This window comes from Genypterus blacodes, unplaced genomic scaffold (genome assembly GCF_046128005.1).
Source record: "Genypterus blacodes isolate CSIRO-AG114 ecotype Tasmania unplaced genomic scaffold, CSIRO-AGI_Gbla_v1 ptg000007l_1, whole genome shotgun sequence".
NCBI classification, from domain to species: Eukaryota; Metazoa; Chordata; class Actinopteri; order Ophidiiformes; family Ophidiidae; genus Genypterus; species Genypterus blacodes.
This window is the reverse complement of record NW_027466821.1, coordinates 1,233,685-1,256,495: the sequence shown is the minus strand read 5'-3', so window position 1 is coordinate 1,256,495 and position 22,811 is coordinate 1,233,685. Positions and strand designations below refer to the sequence as shown.

Here is a 22,811-nt window from a genome sequence, read left to right as displayed (position 1 = left end):
ACCAACATGGCAGCACACTAGTTGTGGGCTGCATCACCGGTGTACGTTACTGTTGCCACAGTAGCCACTGTTACGCTGTGTTTTGTATGTCTTGTGCTTCCCTTATTTGAAATCATTGCTGAAAGACATAGATGAACATGTCTGGGGCAGTCCCGGGCAGAAAGCAGTCAAGCTTAAAGGGCCGACCTTACTTGTTTAGGCACCAACCACCTAGATCCCAGGATGATGCTGAGAGATGTGAAGTTATAAATGATTGGAGGAATGTGCTTCATTATCTTTGCTGGCCTCTCTAATGCACAGTTTGGTATATAGCGTTTGTATTCATAGTGTTGCAAGTTTTTCAGCTGTTTTCAGTATTTTAGGTTGTCTGCAATGGGAATACCACAAACTTGTACCACTGTAAAGTCACCAGTGTCCTGTCAAATAAGTTGTATTACATTTATTCACCTTGCTGGGCCACTGATCAATGATCATGTCACTTTCACCTGGTTGGACCGCCGCCTCCATTTAATCCCAGCAACCATTTCTCTCAAGAAATTGACAGTGGGTGTGTTTGCATGTCTCTACCCATGTCCAGCAGGGGGCAACAGACTTCCACACACCAACACACACCTGGGGCAGCCTTGCAGTAGCAGCCAGGAGTAGCTGCACGTTTGTCATCCCGAAGGCCTTCAATGTCATGACACCGGCCGTTTGCATTTGCATGTCTTTTGAACATGTCTCTGTCTTGCCTGTGTCCCACCCACTGCACTTACTGTACCGTCGCGCAGGGACAAATATGCGTCGGTCAGTCATTTCTGGGCACTAACAGCGACGGCAGACATGCATTTCCGTAAACAGTTGCAGTAAAATGGTGAAAGCCTGGCGGTTTGTGTGAGTTGCCTGTCGCGTGCTACATGGCGGGAGGGGATTGATGTTCCTCTCATGTATGAAAAAGGGAAGTGCAGACACAAGCAGCTGCAGTCAGCCCTCCCCCACCCCCACCCCCACCCCCACCCTTTCGTGCCCCCACCCGAATTTACCCACAGCGTTTTCTGCCCGAGCCCAGACAGCGGTTGATGACGCTGCAGGCAGGGCCGGGGCCTATCTCTCCCTCTCTCCTCTTTCCATACAAATGAAGGCTGAGTGTATTTATAGTCCGGCATGTCACCCAGCAGCCAGCGGACGGGGGATTACCTTGGCCACGATGAAAAAGCAGGTCCTCATTCAGAAACAGGCGCTGGCTTGCATGGTGACTCACGGCCACACAGGCAGGGTTCACTATACTATCACTGCTGAGGTATTTCGCTGCGTGTGTATGTATATGCGTGTGTCAAAGCGAGCGCTTGTGTTTTTATTTGCCTCCATTATTACAAGGCGTCGATCAGATCCAGTAAAGCCCAAGTACTCGCTTGCTCACCGTATCACTCACCCAAGTCGTCTCACAGAGAGAAAAACTTTCAAGAACCCCAAGAACAGAGAATCATTTCTTTTGTTAAAGACGGATGCCTTGCACGATGTTGACACATCGCTGTTGTGTTTTTCCCACTTCAGTTGTTTCTATTATAGGCTTGTTGCAACTGTTTCGATGGGAACTGGTGTTATTGCAAAGCATTTTGGGGATTTGCTTTTGTTCCTATCAGCAAAGTCTCAAAAGAAGGCAACGTTGCTTCGGCACTTAATTTCCTGATGTGGTTATCACAGATATTACATCAGTCAGACATATACAACTTCAGAAAACGAATTTCGACCTGTGCTTGTTCCATTACTTCATAGAATTATTAGCACTTTGTAAACAGCCATTTAGTTCCTAATGGGTAGTTTCTATGTGTTTTACTGTTTTCGGGTGATTTAACGTTTCTGCTTGTAAAACTGGTTGTGGGTAGTCTAATAATCAATGAATTCATGTTTGTAATTGGACTTAAAATGTTCAGAACAACCCGTGTACTGCTGCCATGAATGCAGTGTAGAATAGAATTGTTGGTATTTAACAGGAGAATAGTTGTATTTATAAATTCATCATCATTTCTGCTCACTGTGGTTGTCTTTGTTGGCATAATCTTTCAAAAACCTCACATTTTAAGGAATTCCCCGTTGTAATTTCACATTATTAGGTACAACAGTTTTTGGTCCCGATGGTGCCACCTCATGGGCATTTATTTACTCCTGCTATGTGCTACAACAGAATCCATCTACTGTTGTGGTTTGAAGGCGCATGTAGCCGTACACCGCATGTTCATCTACACCACCCTTTGATTCAGAGGTAGATGAGATGCTTCTGAACATTTTGTACAATCCAAAATCTCAAATTTCCAAATATATAAGGCATTCTGAGGGCTTTCTCATTTGAAGCGTTTTTACCCCACATATAACATTCTATTATCATTTGCTGATGAATAATGAATATCTGTACAGTGATGTGGAGATATTATTGACTGCTATAATGCTGCATAAAGACAGGTGTCTCGTACGTAGCTTCATGTTTGTTTTTAGCCCCGGTGCCTAAGTGGATCACACTTCTCTCCACACTTGAGCCTCTCTGAGCCTTTGACAGCAGCTTGGTCGAAGTGATTGTCGTTGGCTTCATCACCCCCGTCATCCCTAACCAGAAGCACGCAATGAAAACTGCTGGCTACTGATTTACAACCTGGAATGAAACTATAAAAATCTCTGAACGTGCCAAGTTGCTTGTGGACTGTTCAACTTTTCTTCTTGATTTTCTTGTTCGATACATGTTTATATGCATTTACATAAGTTGGTCACTAAGCATGGGAGTACAGTAGCCCACACTGTAAAGCTCCCTGGGCCTTTTCTTTTGCTTCAGCTATGCAACTTGAATCCACTGTCCCAGAAAGGAGAAGATGTTAAGAGCAGCGTGTTCAGCCTAGTTAGCCATGAAAGTCTGCTACTCATCACTTCTAAATAGGCAATCATTTTTCACTGCTAATGACTGTGTGTTTCACAGAGGCGCTCAAACCCGTGTGCCAGATATCTCTTACCTGGGCACTCCAGAACAGCTCAGTGATGATGCCAAACACGCTGAGCATTAGTTTCTTTGTGTTTTATGGGTCTCCTTTGTGGAGAGAACGGTGGGAATGTCGCTAACCAGAACTGTGCCAGGGTTGTGATGGCAAATATTTACATGTTTTCACCACAGAGGCATCCGAAGCATCTGATTATCAGTTGGAACGATTTGCGCAACCGATTTTTGTTTTTGGAGCATTTAAGGCATTTTGTTTTGGCAGTCGAAGCACAGAAATGACTCGAAAGGAGACGCACAATGCCTCGGCGGCCAGCATGTGGAGCTTTAACATGTTTGCATTTCATGTTGTTGTGCTGCGAGAGAAGGAGTCTGTGGTGCTTCTCCGACAGCAAACTCCTCGCTGGATTAGGGGGGGAATTATTCACTTTGTTAGTCGGAGCCTTTCCCCTCAGGTGTTGTTAAAGATTTGCTGAGGATGAATGTGTTTTTTGGAAAATGTGCTAGCAGACAATGAAATAATAAATGTGAGGCGGTAGGAAAGGAATTACAGCCTCACTATAGTCTCACTAAACAAGTCTTGATGCAACTAACTGGCTGCGATTGCTTCCTCTGCAGATACTTGGAGAAATATGAGAAAGTCCACCACTTCGGCGAAGACGATGAGGAGGTGCAGCCGGGGAATCCCAAAGCCTCTCTTCCAATCGGTGCAATCCCCTGCTCTTACAACTACCAGCAACATGTTGTATCAGGTAGGCACACGCTCGCCTCCACACATTCAACTCAGCTTCACCCCAAGCTGCCTCGAGTTCATTTGGACTCACTCCCTCGTAGAAACCCACCGCTTCTCCCCTCCCTTCGTTTCCGTCTCCGTCAATTCTGCCTCGTTCCCTCGCTTCTGCTTTTCCCTCTCGCTCCGATTCTCATCTTCTCTCCCTGCTTCGCCCTCCCTCCCTCTCTTTCTTTTCACATCTGCCCCTCGGCCAGCTCCCAACGCTTCATCGCCAAGCAGATGCGATCGTGGCAAAGCATCACTTCATCACAGCTGTGTGTGAGATGCACGCAGAAACCAATCAACCTGAAGTCAGTGCCAATTCGTCGAAAAATTTCTGACAAGTCGCTGTTTCAATGAGTTTCTATTTGGTTTAGTTTATTTCACTGGAAGAAAGTGACAAAGGAAAGGATTTGACCCCGCTCCACCTTCTAGAGACGACACCTGTGCATGTATCATAATTGTACTGCTCTATTGTCAACCAGTAGTTTATCTAAGGCTACATTCCCACTACAAGATGTTTTACCTTGGTCAAACAACCTGTTTGTTAGTGGTTCATAACTGCCTGTGTTTATACTGTTTAAACCTGATACATAAGAAGGATTAGAACACTTGTTGCAATGTGGGCATGCGGTATCTACATTTATATAAATAGAAGGGTGTTGCAGGGCGACATGTGCGAGGACTGGAGTAATAGCAACTTCTGTTCTGTGTTTAGACGATACTCCAATTAGCCCCACACACCAAAGCTGTGTAAAGCTGAGTCCATGCATGTTTTTGAAAGAATCATGCAAAATTGTCCGCGTGTCACTCAAAGCTACACACGCACCTGCAAATTCAGGATCAGAAAAATGAACAACAAACGCCACATGAAAGCGTGATGATGAAATAAAGTCTCTCTGCGAACGTGGAAGAAAGGATTTATTGGAACGATCAACCAGCCGAGCTTTGTCGTCCAGCACCTGAGCTGGATTATTGTCCCTTGCGGTTATTGCTTTTACAATACTGTGACTCATTCACTCAAGGAGCGCCGCTGTGTGTGAACCGAACCTATCGAGTGTGCATTTGCAGCAATTGTCGGCACGGTTAAGGACAAAATCTGCAGGGTCAATCCACATTCCATTGCACAGTAAAATGTTGATTTCATCTTCTGTTGAAAGAACGACGTGTTCGGCACCACATCATACCTGAAACATGTTTATTTTTATACCAACGCGAAACTGTGAGCCATCTATTAGCCTCGCCGCGTTGCAGCGGTCGCCACCGAGCTGCTCTCGGCAGTAATCGCCTGTCATGGCAGCCGTTATTAATGACGACAGGAAGTTCACACTTCTTTTTTTCCCCCCCGTCCACGTCAGGTCTACTGCCAGTGTGGAGATTAAAGCCTTCCACCTTCTTAAGTCACAGGCTCGCTTCTCTTCCCATCAGCCCACGGCCTCCCCGCCTCAGGTCTGTCTCCCGGCGGCTGCAGATAGCCAAGGGGCACGTGTTGAGGGTTTAAATTAATAATGCATCTACTGTATCACAATATATGGCAGCAGTTGTGGCAGTGGGTGTCTCGTTTAGTTTATTCACTCAGGCACGTTTACATGCACATAATGTGATGATGAGCGAATGAATAAATCAGTTATTTGAAATGTCAGGTAAAATGCTATTGCCGGCATAACTGGTGTTGTTCTACATCCTCTGTAAGGACACAAAGTAATAAGTCGTGCGTATTCAGCAGGTAATCAGGTTAATTCCATCATGTTTGCCTTGTACCCCAATTTTTTACGTTGTATTTTAGACTTAATCATTTGAGTACAGCTTGCACTCTGAGTACATGCAGATTAGAAGTTACCAGAGCTCAAAGTAATTCCTTTCAACTACACATATAACGGATAACATTAATGATAGGGGACACATTTATAGCATCATTGTACATGAACATATACAGGAAGAAACGAGACACAACCACCAACGTGTAGATTAGACGGTGTTCAATAGGATAAAACAAACGGTTCATAACGACACAGACTTTGATGTGCACCTTTACTTCAGCGTGACAAATTTGCTTGTTTTATTACTTCAGATTTAAAAGTAATGATGGTAAAGTTCTGAATTTATATATTAACTGAACCAGTGTCTAAATTCCTATGTAAAAGGGACAAGTCAAAGTAGTAGAAGTATGTTGGCCAAGCTGTAAAGATTTTTGTTTCAGGAGGAGGAGGAGGCAGGAGGAGGAGGCAGGAGGCAGGAGGCAGGAGGCTGAGCAGAGACGGGCACTTTTTTTTTTTTTCTAAACTGTCGCGGGTGCAATCCCAACCGCACTGAAATACGTTGGCCTGCGCGAGCGTCCTCAGCAAGCAAGTCAAATTCACTCGGCAAGCTCGCTCCTCGCCGCATGATTAGTTTCCGGAGGCGGTGGTTCGCAAACCGGGAGAAATGCACCGTATAGGAAATTTGCACCTACGCCGAAAAATGATTGATGGGACAAAATCAAAACAAATGGCTTTAACTTCCTGGATATGTGAGAGGAAATCTTGAGTATGACGGCACTTTCACAAGCCGCAGTCCAATGTTATTTACAACTACTAGATTATAACTCTAAATCAGCAAAGGGCCCCAGTATTTAGGCTTTGGAGTTAATTGCGGAAAGATCATAAATATAGGTGGAGAGATGAAAAATGAGAACACCAGGGTTGAGTTGTTTTGCTGTGTCGTCCTGTGAATCTACTCCAGCAGTAAGTTTGTGTTTGGTTTGCTCTGGTCCGATGCCATAACAGAGGTTTCAGTGAGGTTGTATGAACCGCCACTGTCTGTACATACATTATGATATTCACCAGAGATCCACTTGTCTGTGTGGTAAATCCACACTGAAGCTATTTCTCTTTTACTTTGCAATGTTCACTAATGCTTCTATTGTCAGGGTCATGACGGAATTTGAAAATGTGTCGAAAGCCGTGGAAATGTGTAAGAATGAGCTTGACAAGTAGAGGCTAAGGCAGAGAAGGGAAAACGAGATATTCTTATGTCCTCGAAATCCTGTCTTGTATCATCATAGGAGACGAGACTGTTGCTATGAGACGTTGCGTTTGCGTGATTACTGATTTTACTCGTGTTTGCTCGACTAAAGCCTGCCTGCAGCAACTCACACCAATCATCGTCACAACGCCAGGCAAATGTAGCTTTAATAAGACGTGCTATCTGCCAAAAACATATGAATTATGGCTAAAACGGTTGGCGTGTGGATGATGATGATGTGTTGACAAAATGAGAAAGTGTTGTACATGAATTTGCGGCAAAGAGTCTTTTTTTCTTTTGAATGTGTGATGTTCAAATATAAGAGTTGATCTCAGGAAACATATACTGAGCTGTTGTCTTTCTTTTCAGACTATCTCCGCCAAAGCTATGGGCTGTCCACAGAATTCGTTCCGCCGTGCGACTACCACAAACTGGTGCTGTCCCTCCTGTCGGGCCTGCCCAACGAGGTGGACTTTGCAGTCAACGTTTGCACTCTGCTGTCCAACGAGGGCAAGCACTCCATGCAGCTGGACAAGGACCCTAAGCTTGTCACGTTGCTGCTGGCCCACGCAGGCGTCTTTGATGACTGTACGTCCACAAAGTCACTCAGATTCATTTCTTTACTTGAGATTTAGAATTTTTTCCACTACTCTTACCGTCCTTTTGTCTCATCGCAGCTCTTGGCACCTTCTCCATGGTATTTGGAACGGACTGGAAGGAGAAAACCTCCCGAGACTTTGTCAGGGTAAAGCGATTACTACACTGATAATACACTGGTGTGACCTGTTTCTGGTCTGTCTCTGTGCATTTTGGTACCGTTGCAGCATGAAACCCAGTGCTACAAACATCAGATTTCACTATAATGAGGCTGGGCATCAGCCTCACTCTTTGCATCATTATGTTTGGCAGAAAGCATAGCGCTCGCTCCTCACTCACAACCTCAGACTGTAGTGCCCTCTGAGGCATCTTTAAAACAGAGTGGAAGTCGATTCTCTTTGGACACTCAATTTATAATGCGTCCAAAATGCTACATCAGGTATCGGCAGATAAATACAGGGTGACACATTGCTTGTCTTCAGTCATAACTTGGTACTCTTGGCTGCTTTCCCGCCTTGAGAAAGAGGTCAGAGGTCAAATTTAGGTGGAATTGAAGCTGGTAGTGATGCAGTGTCTGAGAGGAACTCCAACTCTAACTGATGCAGAAACAAAACATCAAAATGAGACTGAGGCTGTATAACTGTGGTTACCTGAGAGACTGACTCACTAGCCTGGCCTGTTAACGGAGCCCACTGCTATTTTTTGACTTAATTTGACAAATATCATCCTGCTAATCTGTTGACGTGGCAGTGATGGATTTATTAGTATGCACTGAGATGCGCTGAACAGCTGCTGTTTTTCTGCAGTTCTGGAAAGAGGTGGTGGAGGATGCTGAAATCAGGGAGCTGATCTGGGACAAGAGCAACCCAGCACAAGGTAAGTAAACAGAAGGCGCCAGTCATGTCTGCTCCCACAGTGTATTTATGAACTGACACCTGTGACGGAGAACCGCGATATTGGGATGCGCGTCTTTTTATTCTTGCCTCTTTTGTCGCTTCTTAACCCTCTTTATCTTTTGTGGTAAAAGTCTTCACCACGCAAAAGTCAAATTGAAAAACATTTGACATTGACATTAACAAATGACCTTTTTAACAATAAGTCAAAGCAAAGATTAACCCAAAGATGATATTCCAGAATCGCAATTTTCCGGCAATTCAAGTCCAAAAACAACTATATGACAGGATTCTCTTTCTTTCTCATGAGTTAACATTTCCCCCCGCTGTTCTTTTTGCAGACGGTACATCAGTTCAGGGGCGCTGGCAGAGTCTGTTTCACCCACCGCGGAACTCGGGCATCAGCGACATGGAGGCCCAGCGGGTGCTGCAGATCGCTGTCATCCTGCGAAACCTCTCCTTCGAGGAGGCCAACGTCAAGCTGCTGGCAGCCAACCGAACGTGCCTGCGCTTCCTGTTGCTCTGCGCTCACTGTAACCTCATCTCCCTCCGGCAGCTTGGACTGGACACGTTGGGAAACGTGGCTGCTGAGGTGGGTCAGGTGGAAGCTCAAAATATTTTGAAACTCTTTTCTTAAACGAGAAGCAAATCAAGACATGCATTTCCAGCAGAATCACTGAAAAATACACTCGACTAAATATGTATGTGTTACGACACAGAAGATGAAAAGAGATGACTAATTATAAACACATTTAGAAGCTCTGGAGCTGTCAGGAATCTGTGGGTCTGTTGCCAGACGCTCCCTCAATATATAACATCCGGGGTTTGATTAAAGAGATTGCTGAAATATAGCTGTAGATTTAGGTCACTTCAATGATATTGTAGTAAAAGTGAATGGCTTGATGAGGAAGATTTGTTTCCAAATGTAGGTTACTATAACACAACAAAACTGTCTTCTTGTCTTTTATTAATAGTCCCTACTCCAAAATATTGAGGTGGAGCTTGATTCAGTCAATGGATAGGTGGTTATGGATAGGAGTTAAATTGTACTTAATCAACCAGTAATGTTCAGATCATTGAGAAATATGACTGAAGACTGTTCAAATTTTAAAAAGGTTAAGGGATATTCTTTTCCAACCTGAAACAATGGTGCATATTAGTTTGGTAGGTTCACAGACAGCCATGTAACGAGTCAAACTGATGATCGTGTGAATTTATTCTGTCTACCCTCTGCCAAGTGTGGCTTGGCAGCAGCGATGTGCTCATCGGGGCCTTATGGTTACCTACTTAACAATCTTGCATTATCTCTTCCACTATCAGCCAGATGGATTAATGATAAAGATTAGCTCCTGGTCAGAAACACTAATTAGTCATCTCTTCTCAAACCCCCCCCCCCATTTGTCCACCAGACCACATGTGGTGTCAGAATATTTGTAGAAACTGAAGCATGCTCAACCTTTTTATCAAATGCATTAGTATGAGATGAATATAAATGAGCCGACATCAGCACTTTTATTTTTAGAAACTGTACACACAAGGTCCCTGATACAATCAGTTAAGCCTTTGATGTCTTTAATTGGATGGTTGGTTTCTGGGTACTTGTGTTATAAGACTTTGTTACCATATAACTTACTGCCAGCACAGTTCTGGAAAAAATATATGTATTTTTTATTTATTTATTGACATTTAACTTTGTGAGGCTTGTTGCGACTTGATCTCTAGTTGTCAGCACCACCACTCATTCAGACAGTATGATGGATTGATTGTGTTTTAGCATTTACTTTGTTGCTTTCAACAAGAGAAGTGGGGACATTAAATTAGATTGTTATTGACATTATTCATAAAACTGACATTAGTCATTTATTTAGTCTTAACTTTGGAAGCTACTTTAGTATAGGATTACACACCATTAATATGATGTTTTGTCAGTGATCATATCCGCTCCGTTATTAAGTCACTTTGTGTTACATGGTTATGGGTTTTCAAATCTTCCTCATATAGTTTTGCTAAATCTAAGGAGGACAACCTCTATTTCTGTAAAATACGAATTCCCAATAGTCCAAAGCTGTTGTAGAGATGCTTAGCTTCTTGAGAATGTTGTATGCCTCGCCAGCTGATTTGCAGCATGCTGAGATCATTGCTCTGACTTCTTGCAGCTCCAGCTGGATCCCGTTGATTTTCGGACGACCCATCTGATCTTTCACACCATCACCAAATGCTTGTTGTCCAGGGACAGGTTCCTCAAAATGAGAGGTGGGTCCTTTAGCTCTTGTTTGGAGGCACAGAAATGTAAAAGTACAGATTGATTGCAGAGATTGTCTCACTTAAATGTTTTAAGTATCTGAAATGTAATGTGACTGTGTGTGATTCTAGCCATGGAGATCCTGGGCAATCTCAGCAAGGCGGAGGACAACGGTGTGTTGATCTGCGAGTATGTGGACCAGGACTCGTACAGGGAGGTTACGATGCTCCTTACTCTGCCGGACCTCATGCTCCTCATGGCTGCGTTGGAGGTGCTATACCTCCTTGCCCAACTAGGAGAGATTCCTTGCAGCAAGATCGCCAACGTTGACCACAGCATAGGTACAAATCATCTGTCATTGTCTCTGTTTTTGTCCCAGCGTTGTTTGCACTCTTGTCTAAATGATGGTGGAAATATTTACTTGGGTGTGTTTGTAAAAGAAGGGCTCTAATATCTTATTCCCTCTACCCATAACACCTTGAGTCATGTTTGTCACTTTTCCAATGTACTGACCTTTAATGTCTGTTTGGTTTTTGCTTTCTCTCTGTGGTCAGACCTGTTGGTGCGGTTGGTATCGGTAGACCTTCACACGTTTGGACCAGACGCTCTAACGGCAGTGCGGTTAATCGAGCACCAGGCCAGCGCTGATCAGGCAGCCGAGGTTCGGCCGCAACTGGTAGAGCAGGTGCCTGCACCCATACAGGGAGCACCAGCAGCAGGTTAGTGTCCACGTGCCGCCCTCGTCTCTGTCACACTCAACTATTCAGGGAGTTTGGTGAAACTTTTACAAGTAGACCAGACCAATGTGAGTGAATTTCCTGTTCAAATCGGGGATTTCACTCCCCACCCTCACTAGAGTTGGATAAAGAATCCCAAATGTGGTATGAAGTTGTGAGCCTCTCTTGTAGACTAAAGGCAAAAAACCCTTGAACCCTGTTTCTGAGCAATAAATACTCTTTGAAGCTTTAATATACAATTGTAGTCCTCTTGAATTCTGTTAAACATCTTTGATTACAATCTAAAATCAGCCGAATTTTGCCATCAGCTTCTATTTTGTCGGGATGTAACAATAAAATGAAAGACAAATCAGATATAAAAGCCGCTTCCTATATTCGTCACGACACCACAAGCCTGTCAATTAGCCTGTCTGACCCCTGGTGGGAATCAAGCCCTGTTAACCTTGGAGGTTCAAACCTGTGCTTCTCCACATGCACGCTACAGCACTGCTAATGCAAAGTTGTTAATATGCTGACATCTAGTGGACAAGTATGGTAACATCCCAATTTTGAACTTGATAAGATCACAATGCAGTAAATGCCTTGGGGTTTTTGTTGTTTTTTAAATTAAATTCTTGTCTTCTGTTTTTCTTCTCCTCTCAGTAACAAGGGTCCCAGTTCAGTCCACTCCTCCACCACCTGGTATTGTGGAACTGGATGGGGAGAAATTCACGTTACAGTGGTAAGATGATCAAACACTAAAACATTCCTTTATTACAGCTCAAGTATGTAGTCTATAGCGGTCTACCTTTTTTATCTTGTATCATTTTAAATTCTAAAGTCACATGTGCGTCACTAAATTGAATTATATTTTACTAGTACTGTGTGTGCAAATCTCTTTTTGAATTGATTGTGTTAAACAGCCCTCTCTGTCCTTTGTGTTTCTCCAAAAGGCTAAACGCACACTTTGAGCCATACTCCGAAGGGTCTGTCTCTCGATCAGAAATGTACTCGGAGTACCTGGCTACATGCAGTAAAATGGGACGAAGCAGCATCCTGAACTCCACTGGCTTCCTCAAATGTCTACGGTCAGTCCTGAAGCATGGGTTTAATCAGTGCTCAAAAACAGCTGAAATGTTTTTTTTTAAGCATCTGTAAACCTTTAAGATTCTCTCCTTCAGTAACTGAGAACATCTTTGTAAGTCATGTTAGACTTAAAAAGCATGTAGAGTTTGCTTTGGAAAGCATTGTACTCGAGAATAAACCCATGCAAGCTGCAAGTATGAGTGGAAGTAGTTTGTGCTCGTACAGTATATATTATACGCTGCTCGATCACTTCTCGTACAGCGTTGCTTCCCCAAGAATAACATTTGTCTTAGCAAACGTACCAGCGTTCTGAAAATGGAACTGAACTCTGCTTCTAGATGGCTGTTGAGCATCAGTAGCACAGGCAAAGTAAACTTTCCTAAATAAATGCTGTCCCTCTCCTGGCAGTATCTGAACTTGTCCCTCCTCTTTGTGTCCCTCCTACACAGGACTGTGTTCCCTAACCACACAATGAGGCGGCATGAAGAGCCCAAGGCCAATGGTCAGGTTCACATCCTCCTGGTCGGGCTCAGGAGAAGATCCATCCCTCTGCCCATCCAGCTGTACTACCAACAGCCTCAGCAACAGAACCCAGCTGCATCTCCTCAACCTTCAGTAGCCCGACATGAAGCCTCTGGAGACCCTCAGGCACCACCTCCAGGTAGGAAATTTACTTCTAATCCTGTTGTTGCGCAATCCCAGGAAATGATTGACAGTTTCAGTCTTTGGGTCTCAATCTTTGATGGAGTGTTTCAAATTCAACACTTGTTTATTTATAAAGCTATTTCCACAGTGAGAGTTGTAAATTGCCTCCAGTTGTTGACAGACTTTTAACAGTTTGCCGATGTGTCTTCCTGTGTGACCAGGCTTACCTCCCGGGAATCCTAGTCTTGGACCGCTGTTTATCCGGGCCCCAGGAGCCAGGCTCAGCACCGGTGGTGCCACCCCACCCACGGCCTTCCCTGCACAAGAACCTCCACATGCCGGGCACCCGACTGCTCCCCGTCAGCTGGTGCTCTCGCAGACGCTCGCAAGTCCCCTGGCAGCTGTGCAGCAGCAGATCCGACCTGGCCCAGTGGTCCAGATTCCAATGGCAGCACCGGCGATACAGAACCACAGTCCCCAGTCTCAGCAACCACAACAACACTCCCCAATGCTCCCCACGGGGACCCCTGTCTCACTGTTTTCTGGTACACAGGTACCACAGGGCCACATCCTCACCGCCAGGGTACAGGGTGTGTGCCCCCCCATCACCCAGCATCCACCCCTGACTCAAACCCCTTCCTTATGTGGGCCTCAGGGTGGAGCTCCTCAGCCAGAGTCCCAGTCTGTGGTTATGGCATCAGCCCCAACACCTCCCTCCTCCACCCAAAACTTCCAGATAGGGGCTGGTCCGGTGTTGAGTATCACAAGTGTGCCCAACACCCAGGGGTCACGGGTCGCCTTCCAAAATATTGCTCCCAAACCAGTCCCATCCCAAGCAGGTGGACCAGCAGCCACGATAGCCACTCCCAACCAGCAGCCTCAACATCAGCCGCAGAGTGTAGTAATAGTCAGTCCCAACCCCCAGCAGAACCCAGCCTACACCCCTGCCATACACCAGATTGTTCTTGCCAACCCCTCGCCCCTGCCCACCACCCAGACTATCCAGATAGCAGGGCAGCCTGGAGCCACTTCCAGCCCCTGCCCAGCTCCTGCCCCCAACTTCCCCTCTCACTCAAACACCCAGGTCCAGTCCAATCAAACAGTCAGCCACGCTCTGTCAATGAAACGGCATCAACAGCAGCATCAGCAACTTCAACAGCAGCCGCTCCAAATTATTTCCCAATCTCCTCCTCCTCAGCCTACCTCCACCGAGTCCAGCTTGATCAAACAGCTACTGCTTCCAAAGCGAGGGCCCACTACACCAGGGGGAAAGCTAATCCTTCCTGCGCCACAGGTGCCCCTTCCCAACAGCACACTATCTCCTAGTCCACAGGTCATTTACCAGACAGGCTACAGCTCCCAGGGACCATCTCCTCAGCAGCTCAGTGTGCAACTGGTCCCCAGCCAGCTTCAAGCTTCAGGAGGCCCACCCCTCCAGACGGTGCAGCTCCTACCAGGTCAGCTCATTTCCACCAGTAGCCCAGGGGCAACCATTGCAGCTGGACAGGTCACATTCACTGTGGTCCCCAACACTGGTTTCACAACCTCTGCTGCTGTCAGTCAGGGTGCTGTGGCTCCTACTGTTCCCCCTCCTCAGTTCCCCACCGGAACAATGCCCCAGCATAGTCCAGCCGCCCCGCCATCACTGCCAGCTCCCCTCAGAGGAGACAAGATCATTTGTCAAAAGGAGGAGGAGGCCAAGGATGCCACGGGGCTGCACATCCACGAGAGGAAGATAGAGGTGATGGAGAATTCCTCTTTGGCAGAAGGAGACTCCTCCAATGGTAAAACTAGCAATGGGGATGTGGTGGCAGGTACCAAGCTGCTAAACGGAAGGAAGTGCATGGAGACAAGTCTACCTCCATACCACTCAGGGAACAGCCAGGGGGCGCTCAATGGCCCGGCTGAGGAGGTTCACCCTGCTAATGGGAAGCAGGCCCTCTACCCTGGCCTGAGCACCCCACTGGAAAGTAATCCAGACCCCAAAAAGGCTCTGGTCAATGGGGTATGTGACTTTGATCGGGATGACAGTGGTGGTAGTTTTAACAAAAACATTCCAAATCATATTGCTTCCAAACAGTACTTGGGGAATGGGGAAGTGGGCCCCGCTGAGAGGAGTCGTGGCTCAGATCCCCCTCTTCCTAGTCCTTCACCCATGCAGCAGGACACTGCCAAAGCCCAGCAGGCGGAGCGCCTGGCCAATGGACCCCAGGTGCAAGTAGGCACCAGGCCTCCCTCGGAATTAACCAATGGACCTTTGGGGCCGGCCCACGCTGTGCCTGTGCTAAGACAACAACTGCTCCCCAATGCCCCCCTCCTCTCCACTGTAACTGTTACCTCCCAGAGTCCTGCGGCCGCTCCCACCAACGGAGTCGCCCCTGAGGCCCGTGGCTTTAAGAGGCCGGCTGAGAACGAGGACCGCAGTTCAGCGGCCGCAGCCTCGGGAATTCCCAACAAAGTGGGAGTGCGGATCATCACCATCAGTGACCCCAACAACGCCGGCAGCAGTGCCACTATGGTGGCAGTGCCAGCAGGAACAGACCCAAGCACAGTAGCCAAAGTAGCAATAGAGAACGCCACTCAGCAGAGGAACTGCTCGCCCACACAGGCAGCTGGCTCCACGGTGAGTCACTGTAGGGTTAGTTTCACATCAAGCAAGATTTATCCACAATGTCTTTGTGTCGTGTGACTTGATGTTCTGCCACAAAATATCCGGCATGTCTACACACAAGCACGCACGCACACAAACACGCACCAGCACACGCACACGCACACGCGCACACACACACACACTCCACCCAGTGGTTCATTTCATCACTAAATTGTATTTTTCACCTTTGACACGTTCCTATAACTAATCTACAACCCTAAATTCTATATTAACCATATTGTGGTATTACAAATGTTGAGCACTTGGCAGAGGGCCTTGTTGTGCCTTGATATTTCGCTCTCTAAGTGCAAATTGCAGTTTCTCACCAACCCGGCTGAGTGGTTCTGTGATATTTCCAGTTTTGTGTCGTTATGACTTCTTTCTTTTCTGATGTGAGGCTTTGTGAAGATCTGAAGCACAAATACTTTTTGGGTACTAATTTGTCTTCAGCTTAAGACATTGAAGGTTATCTATATAGGCTTTCTAGATGTAGCATTAAGGGGCGCTGTTCCTGGAATTCATCTATGTGAATCGTTCTGATACCAATCACAGTGTCCTCAGCTTTGTGTTAGTGTGTCACCAAGCACCACAGTCGGTGCGCATTTTTCAAAGTTCTGTGTCAGCCAGCTTGTTTTCAGTATTTTATGCATGGTAAGATAGTGTGTGGTTTGTGGTACCAAGCTGCTTAGGTGTTTGCCTATTGATACAGAGCTGGTCTCTGGTCTAATGTGAGTGGTTTGTGGCCAGAGAGAATGTACAGCGAGCAACTTGGTAGAGAAGAAGACAGAACAAAATCAGAGCTGCTGTACTGCATAACCAGTGCATTCACATGATCAAGTTGTCAGCTAGTGTGGTGGGGAAACCCTCACTTATACCAGCATGTGGCACTTTGTGTTTGGTAACTTCAGACTTTGGTTTATGGGTAAACCAATCGGGTGTTTACTGCTGTTCAGACTGACCGTGAAATGAGATCCGAATGGCTTCTGTGTTCGTTCAGCGTGACGTTAATGTGATCGGTGTTAACAACAGGTGCTTGTGTGCAGGCGGGCGCTGCTTTAATGCCAGAACTTCCTATCAATCCCTTTTGTCAGGGGAAATTGAACAGATGTGATCACAAGGGCTATACAGGTATCCAGAGGTCGGGGGATGTTCCTGCAGCGAGTCCTCCCCCTTTTCCTCTCAACATTTCTCTGTTCGCTGTCTCCTTAATTCTTACTTGAATCCTCTCTTGAGTTGCCAATTGCATGAAGATTAACTATAATTTAGTGCTTTAAAAAACTAGTTGACTATTGGTACACGTGTTGGATGTGTTGCCGTTCAGTTAATGCTTGTATTTTCCCCTCCGTCCTTTGTATTAGTGAAAACGAGATATTCCTCACGGTAAAATGTTGAAACCGCAAAGACCACAATCTATTGCGCACACTCGGCAACATCTAAAAGCAGTTATGAGGTCACCATATTTCTTCCAGTGCTCATGTTTGTGTGCTGCAGAAAGAGCTGATTTGACTTTGATTCAATGTGAGCGCTGTGCACCAGTTAAAGCTATGCAAGTGTGTGTGTGTTTGTGTGCCAACCAAGTGTGGCAGCTACAACACTTTTTGGTAACAATCTCATCTTTTATTTTCTTCCAAAAATTGGCTGCTTTCATCTCCTTATTATTGCCAATTTACCAAAGACAAAGAGGTTAATACGAATCTTTGTTCTTGCTGCTCTTACGTCAATTTTTGTTGATTTAGTAACAAAGCTTTAGTTGTCTTCTAAGGCTTATGTATTTGAAAATCCATAGAGATGTGCACATTTGCATAGACTGACATTGGTTTCTTTGGTTTGGTTGTTCAGCTTAGGCAGCACTGGGGCAGTGGTAAGCGCCCCTGGTCCTTTCTGTATGGAGTTGGTGTGTTTTCTCCATGGTTGCATGTGTTTCCTCTTGGGACTCACCGACACATTGGTCAGGTTAATGGGCCTGCCATGACCCCATGACACAGGCAAGAGGCTGTAAGACCTAGAGTTGACCTCCTGGTGCTGCACTATTAGCTGCACACTGCTCCTAGTAGTTAGTCAAATTCCGAGGACACATTCACCAGCATGCTTGTGTGATCATATACATAGTGTGTGTATACATGTGGAAAAAAAACTGACCCTATTGGTGCCACTGAAAAGCGGAGAATAAAAAGATCTAGTGAAAATCAATTATTTGATCTTACCCTTAAAGACATTTCTGTTCCTAATATCCATGCCTCGAGCAATTTTCATCTAATGAATGAATATTTGGAGGTTAAGAAGGTGAAGCCAGTTAAGACCATGTGGCGATAGCTGATACCCACCTCCTAAAGTAAAGTGGCTGGGAGAACAACCTTCGCCGAGAGACCGGCTCCGGTTACATCTCAGCCAACAAAACATAGCTAATGAGTGCTCACATCAATCTCATTTTCCATGACAGAGAACTGTACATGCGTTAAAGACATCTGAGCTTTCTAGTTTCTCCCACTTAGTGTCACGAATAGTCTCAAATTAGATTTTCCCATCATTCCTTGATATGTGCAGGAGAAGATAATCCTTTAAAAGGAAAAAGATGCCTTTCTGATTATTGAAGAACCCTGATTCTAACATTCTGTCTCTCCCCTGCAGCCTACCGTGACCCCATCACCACCCCTGGCATCCCAGCCTACACCATCGGGCAACCACAGCCCTCACCTCCCAACACAGCAAATGCCCATAACACCGTCAGAGCAAAGCAGGAAACCTGGGCAGAACTTCAAATGTCTTTGGCAATCCTGTAAACGGTATGTTTGACCACCGTGTTCGTAACTCATCGTAGCTTGACGGCGGTCGACCCACTGCTGATTGATCTGTGTTTTCTCTTCCTCCAAGGTGGTTTGAAACGCCGACTCAGGTGTTTTACCACGCGGCAACGCAGCATGGTGGAAAGGACGCGTATGCAGGCCAGTGTCAATGGGAGGGGTGTGAACCTTTTCCCAGGCAGAGACTGTCCTTCATCACCCATCTACAGGCAAGTGTCCTTTAGCCAGTCTTGCCTTTTTAGAACCAGTGTCAATATAAAACGATCACAACTGCAATGATGAGGCTTGATCTAAAATTTTCCCCTCTTTTACAGGATAAGCACTGTTCTCGAGACGCCTTGCTGGCTGGACTCAAGCTAGAGGAGCAGCAGGCGCAAAGCCCAAATCAGACCTCCTCCCAGTAAGTCCACCACAATTTTTATTTGTTGGCATTGATATGACGTCTGAAAGGATTGCACACAAACCTAAAATAAAAAAAGCCGTCTGAAATGCACTTCAATCTTTATCTTTGATGGAAAGGTTTGAATCATGTGATTTAAGTGGTTTTCCCTTGTTAGGAGCTATGGCAAACAGAATGGATCACTTAGTAAAGCTGCTATGTTGTAATTCTCTTTAACCAAGTGGTAAATGGGTAGTTTTTGACAGAAGATCAAACGTAAATATGTGGTATGGTTGAATGTTGCACTTGGAAAGAAGATACATTATATGTGAGACCTTTTATTTTGTTGTTGTAAAGGACTCCAGGGGCAGGCAGTACTCCGACACCGCGAGCACCAAAAGCAATCGTCAATCATCCAAGCGCAGCTCTCATGGCCCTTCGCAGAGGCTCTCGAAACCTAGTCTTCAGGGACTTCACTGTGAGTAAAGCTAGGCCGTCAACCACCCCATATTCCCCCAAGTTTTCCTCTGAATCTGCACGGACACCCACCTTCACATTTACTGTCAATGCTACATTTTCATCACACCTATGATAGAGGCAGGAATGCAATATTGTATGAGCATGAATCATTTCTTCTTTCTTTTGTTTTTTTGTCCCAGGATGAGAAGGAGGGACCAGTGACCAAACACATACGACTAACTGCTGCCTTAACGTTAAAGAACATCGCCAAGCACTCTGACTGTGGTCGCAAGTAAGTCTCATTGGCTTCAACTAGTGTTTAGTGCATTTGAGTTATACGTGTTCCCGTTGGAATGCAGTGTCAGTTGTCGTAATGTGTCAAAGGACCCGTCACTAATGTTTGCAGTTAACTTAAAAACCTGAAAAATCAGGCCTTGATCATCTAATGAATGAATATTTGGAGGTTAAGAAGGTGAAGCCAGTTAAGACCATGTGGCGATCGCTGATACCCACCTCCTAAAGTAAAGTGGCTGGGAGAACAACCTTCGCTGAGAGAGCGGCTCCGGTTACATCCCAGCCAACAGAACACAGCTAATGAGTGCTCACATCAATCTCATTTTGCATGACAAGGAACTGTACATGCATTCAACATAACCACGGAAATTGTCTGCAGGCACCCAGAACTATCTACTTTATGTCCTTATTTTTGGCTAAGGACTTAAGAGTTGGTGTGGGGAATATACTAACTTTGTGTTGGAACTCTTTCTGCTCCCTTCTTTCAGGTTGGTGAAGAGGCACGAGACGCACCTCTCTGTACTCGCATTAAGTAACATGGAGGTTTCCACCACGCTCGCCAAATGCCTTTATGAACTGACGCGCTCGCTCCAGGCTTGACGGCCCTAAACGAGGACAACCTCTCTACCGCCCTCAGCCCCTCCCTCCCCCACCGTCTCTCCCTCCGTCCCTCTCATGAGACGAGGGGCAGAAGCCTCTGGCGAGCCGTAGCGGGTCTTCGGGGGTGCAGAGGGCGGAGAACTGTACGAAGCCTGCTATGCCCCCATCCTACCCAACCCCCAGCCTCCTCCTCCAACCTGTGTTCCAAACCTCCCCCTTCCCAACCCAACTCCCACCTAGTCCTTTCACCTATCCACACAACAAACTGCCACGGGGGTCTTCCACCAGCTGCCCACCAGGGGGAGCTCACTAAGACTGCTTCCCCCACGGGACTCCATCGACGAAACCCCAAAAACGAGCACATTTCGTTGATTTCCTTTTTTTTTTTTTTATTTCTACGTGAAAAAAAAAGAAAAAGATTTGGCTCCACTTTGTCCCTGTGAACTGATTGCTGCGTTGGAGCGAGTGGCGGTCGCCTGGAGAGTAACGGGGAGGGGGGGCAGGGCTATCGGAGTACAAGACGTCCCATAAGGTCGGGCAGAGGAGGACTTGGCTGGCGACTGGCGCAGAGAAATTGTTTTTTTTTGTTTTCTTTAGAAACTTGGTAGCTTGGTTTTCTTACTTGAGTCAATATATTTTCACTTATTTATTATTGAAATGAATACCATTACAATTAATAAAAAGAATCGTGTAAATATGTTGTGAATATATATAAAGAAGATCCTCTTTCATGCCGATGCAGCCACTGGAGAACTTGCTCTGTGGAGTAATAGAAGCATTACTTTGTTAGAATTGAATACAGTAGTTATGTTATTTTTGTTTTTGTTTTTGTTTGTTTTTTGTTTTTGTTTCCTTTTTTATGATCCCTGGTCACTTGTATCTAATGTGATTCTATACTCAGCAGTGGATGAATGTACTTAAAAACCTGTAAATAATTCTGCAAAGGTACTGATGCTGTAAAGCTTAGGGAGGGGAAAAACAGTTTTTTGTGGAACTGTGACATTTTTTGTATTATAATACCTTGTAGAACTCATTTTGCTGGCTGAAAGAGTATGGAATAATATATCATGTCATTTTGTAGAAGAAAAAAAATATTGAAGGTATTCTCTACCCTCCTCCCCCCCTCACACACCCTCCTCCCCCAGCACACATGCACACACACACCAGTGACATATATCCACTGTAAACGTTTTGTCATTGTACGGGCACAGTGCTCGTACCAAAATTTTTTTGTATTTGTAAATTGGTTTAAATACATGGAGTTTTTATACAGGTTTTCTCCTGTGTTCTTTGCTTTACGTGCAGGTATGATATTTTCTTCACTACTTTTTTCTATCTTAATATAGTGTGGAGTTTTATTGTACTATTTTTTCATTCTTAATACCATGCCACATTCCGGCTCACGTCCTCAGACTGTCCTCTCTACCGTGTGTTGTGTAACATTATGACTGCCTGTCGTATTAGCATCTGATCGGGGTGACCCAACCATCCTCATTTCTGCGGTGTCAGTAGGATGTGTGACTATACATAGACCTAACAGTCTGTTAGAGATTGGCTTTATTTACTTTGGTGACTGTTTATAGTTTTTAAATAAAAGACTGAACATTTTGTCTTTGGTTTGGTTTTATTGCTACTTTTCTTTCCTTTTTATCAAAGCAGAAATTGGTGATTAGGATGTGAGGTCTGCACGCATGCCAGTGTTTTAATACTTCATTCAAAACCTAATACGTTTTTTTTGCCGCCACACTAACCCTTTTGTGTCTCGGTTCTATCACTGGATGGTTTCTTTTGGCTTGTACTTGTCAACCGCCTTGAATTCTTAATGTTTTTTCTTAGCACTCTACTTCCTGCTGTCCCCAAAATACGTTTGATGCTTAAAATTACTATGGAGAGAACTGTTGTATGTATTTACCAAAACACCTCTGTCACATGTTTATCTTTTGCAATCCCTTGATATAAAAAAATCCAATGTACTTGCACTCTACCTTACTGCAGCTCCACTGTGTTAGGTGAGTGAAAATTGGCAGTTATGAGAACTGTCTCTCAAAGTCCCCCTTCTGATTAGCCTGTCCTGTTCTGACTGGCCAGTTACATCAGACATGAGCTGGCAACACCCACACTGTGAATTAGATGCTAACCAATAGCCACATCAGTGTCTGTAGGGGTCAACCTTGTGTTTTGCAGCACGGACAAACTCCAATATACTCCCTATCATATTACATAATACAATAACATGTACATGTGCTTTAAGCAGTTATTTGAGATACTATTTAACATTTCTTTCAGCTAGGGTGGCTGATGCTGCTCATGCTCAGTTTAAGTCTATACAAACAACAGACTGGTAGATGATGTTTGAGCCACAGGTTTTGTTACAAGAAAACCAATTGGTTAAAACAGGATTAAATTTGATATTCGATTTTGATGCAATATTTTTATGTGACAAGTAGATATATGCGTAGAGGATTATCCTTTAAATTGGAAGTCAGAAAATAGGTTAAACTAAAGAAGGTCCTTAGATAAATTGACATTAATGACATAACCTGATACGGATAAGATACAGATGTGAGAGTCCAAGCCTTATGATAACAGGCAAATGCAAAACAAGCTACAATAACAACAATGTTCTAAATAGATTAAGAATAAGTAATCTCATCACGGTTTATAGGTGAACGCTCGCTATTTGTAAAGTAAATGTTCAATTAGATTTGTTGTTAG

At 45.0% G+C, this 22,811-nt stretch overlaps 1 protein-coding gene across 1 annotated transcript in view; it reads left to right on the top strand.

The window, feature by feature from the left end:
- The window catches only part of arid2 (AT-rich interactive domain 2), a 28,630-nt gene extending 6,926 nt beyond the window's left edge, over positions 1–21,704 (top strand). The window contains exons 4-21 of the mRNA XM_076150963.1: positions 3,578–3,711; positions 7,104–7,322; positions 7,412–7,479; positions 8,138–8,207; positions 8,566–8,816; positions 10,381–10,477; positions 10,598–10,807; positions 11,021–11,185; positions 11,846–11,924; positions 12,136–12,270; positions 12,718–12,929; positions 13,135–15,536; positions 18,192–18,346; positions 18,435–18,573; positions 18,679–18,764; positions 19,101–19,221; positions 19,403–19,494; positions 19,985–21,704. Of these exons, the coding sequence (XP_076007078.1) occupies positions 3,578–3,711; positions 7,104–7,322; positions 7,412–7,479; positions 8,138–8,207; positions 8,566–8,816; positions 10,381–10,477; positions 10,598–10,807; positions 11,021–11,185; positions 11,846–11,924; positions 12,136–12,270; positions 12,718–12,929; positions 13,135–15,536; positions 18,192–18,346; positions 18,435–18,573; positions 18,679–18,764; positions 19,101–19,221; positions 19,403–19,494; positions 19,985–20,096 (4,747 nt within the window). The 3' untranslated portion in view covers positions 20,097–21,704. The remainder of the gene's footprint in view (positions 1–3,577; positions 3,712–7,103; positions 7,323–7,411; positions 7,480–8,137; positions 8,208–8,565; positions 8,817–10,380; positions 10,478–10,597; positions 10,808–11,020; positions 11,186–11,845; positions 11,925–12,135; positions 12,271–12,717; positions 12,930–13,134; positions 15,537–18,191; positions 18,347–18,434; positions 18,574–18,678; positions 18,765–19,100; positions 19,222–19,402; positions 19,495–19,984) is intronic.
- The last annotated feature ends 1,107 nt before the right edge of the window (positions 21,705–22,811 follow it).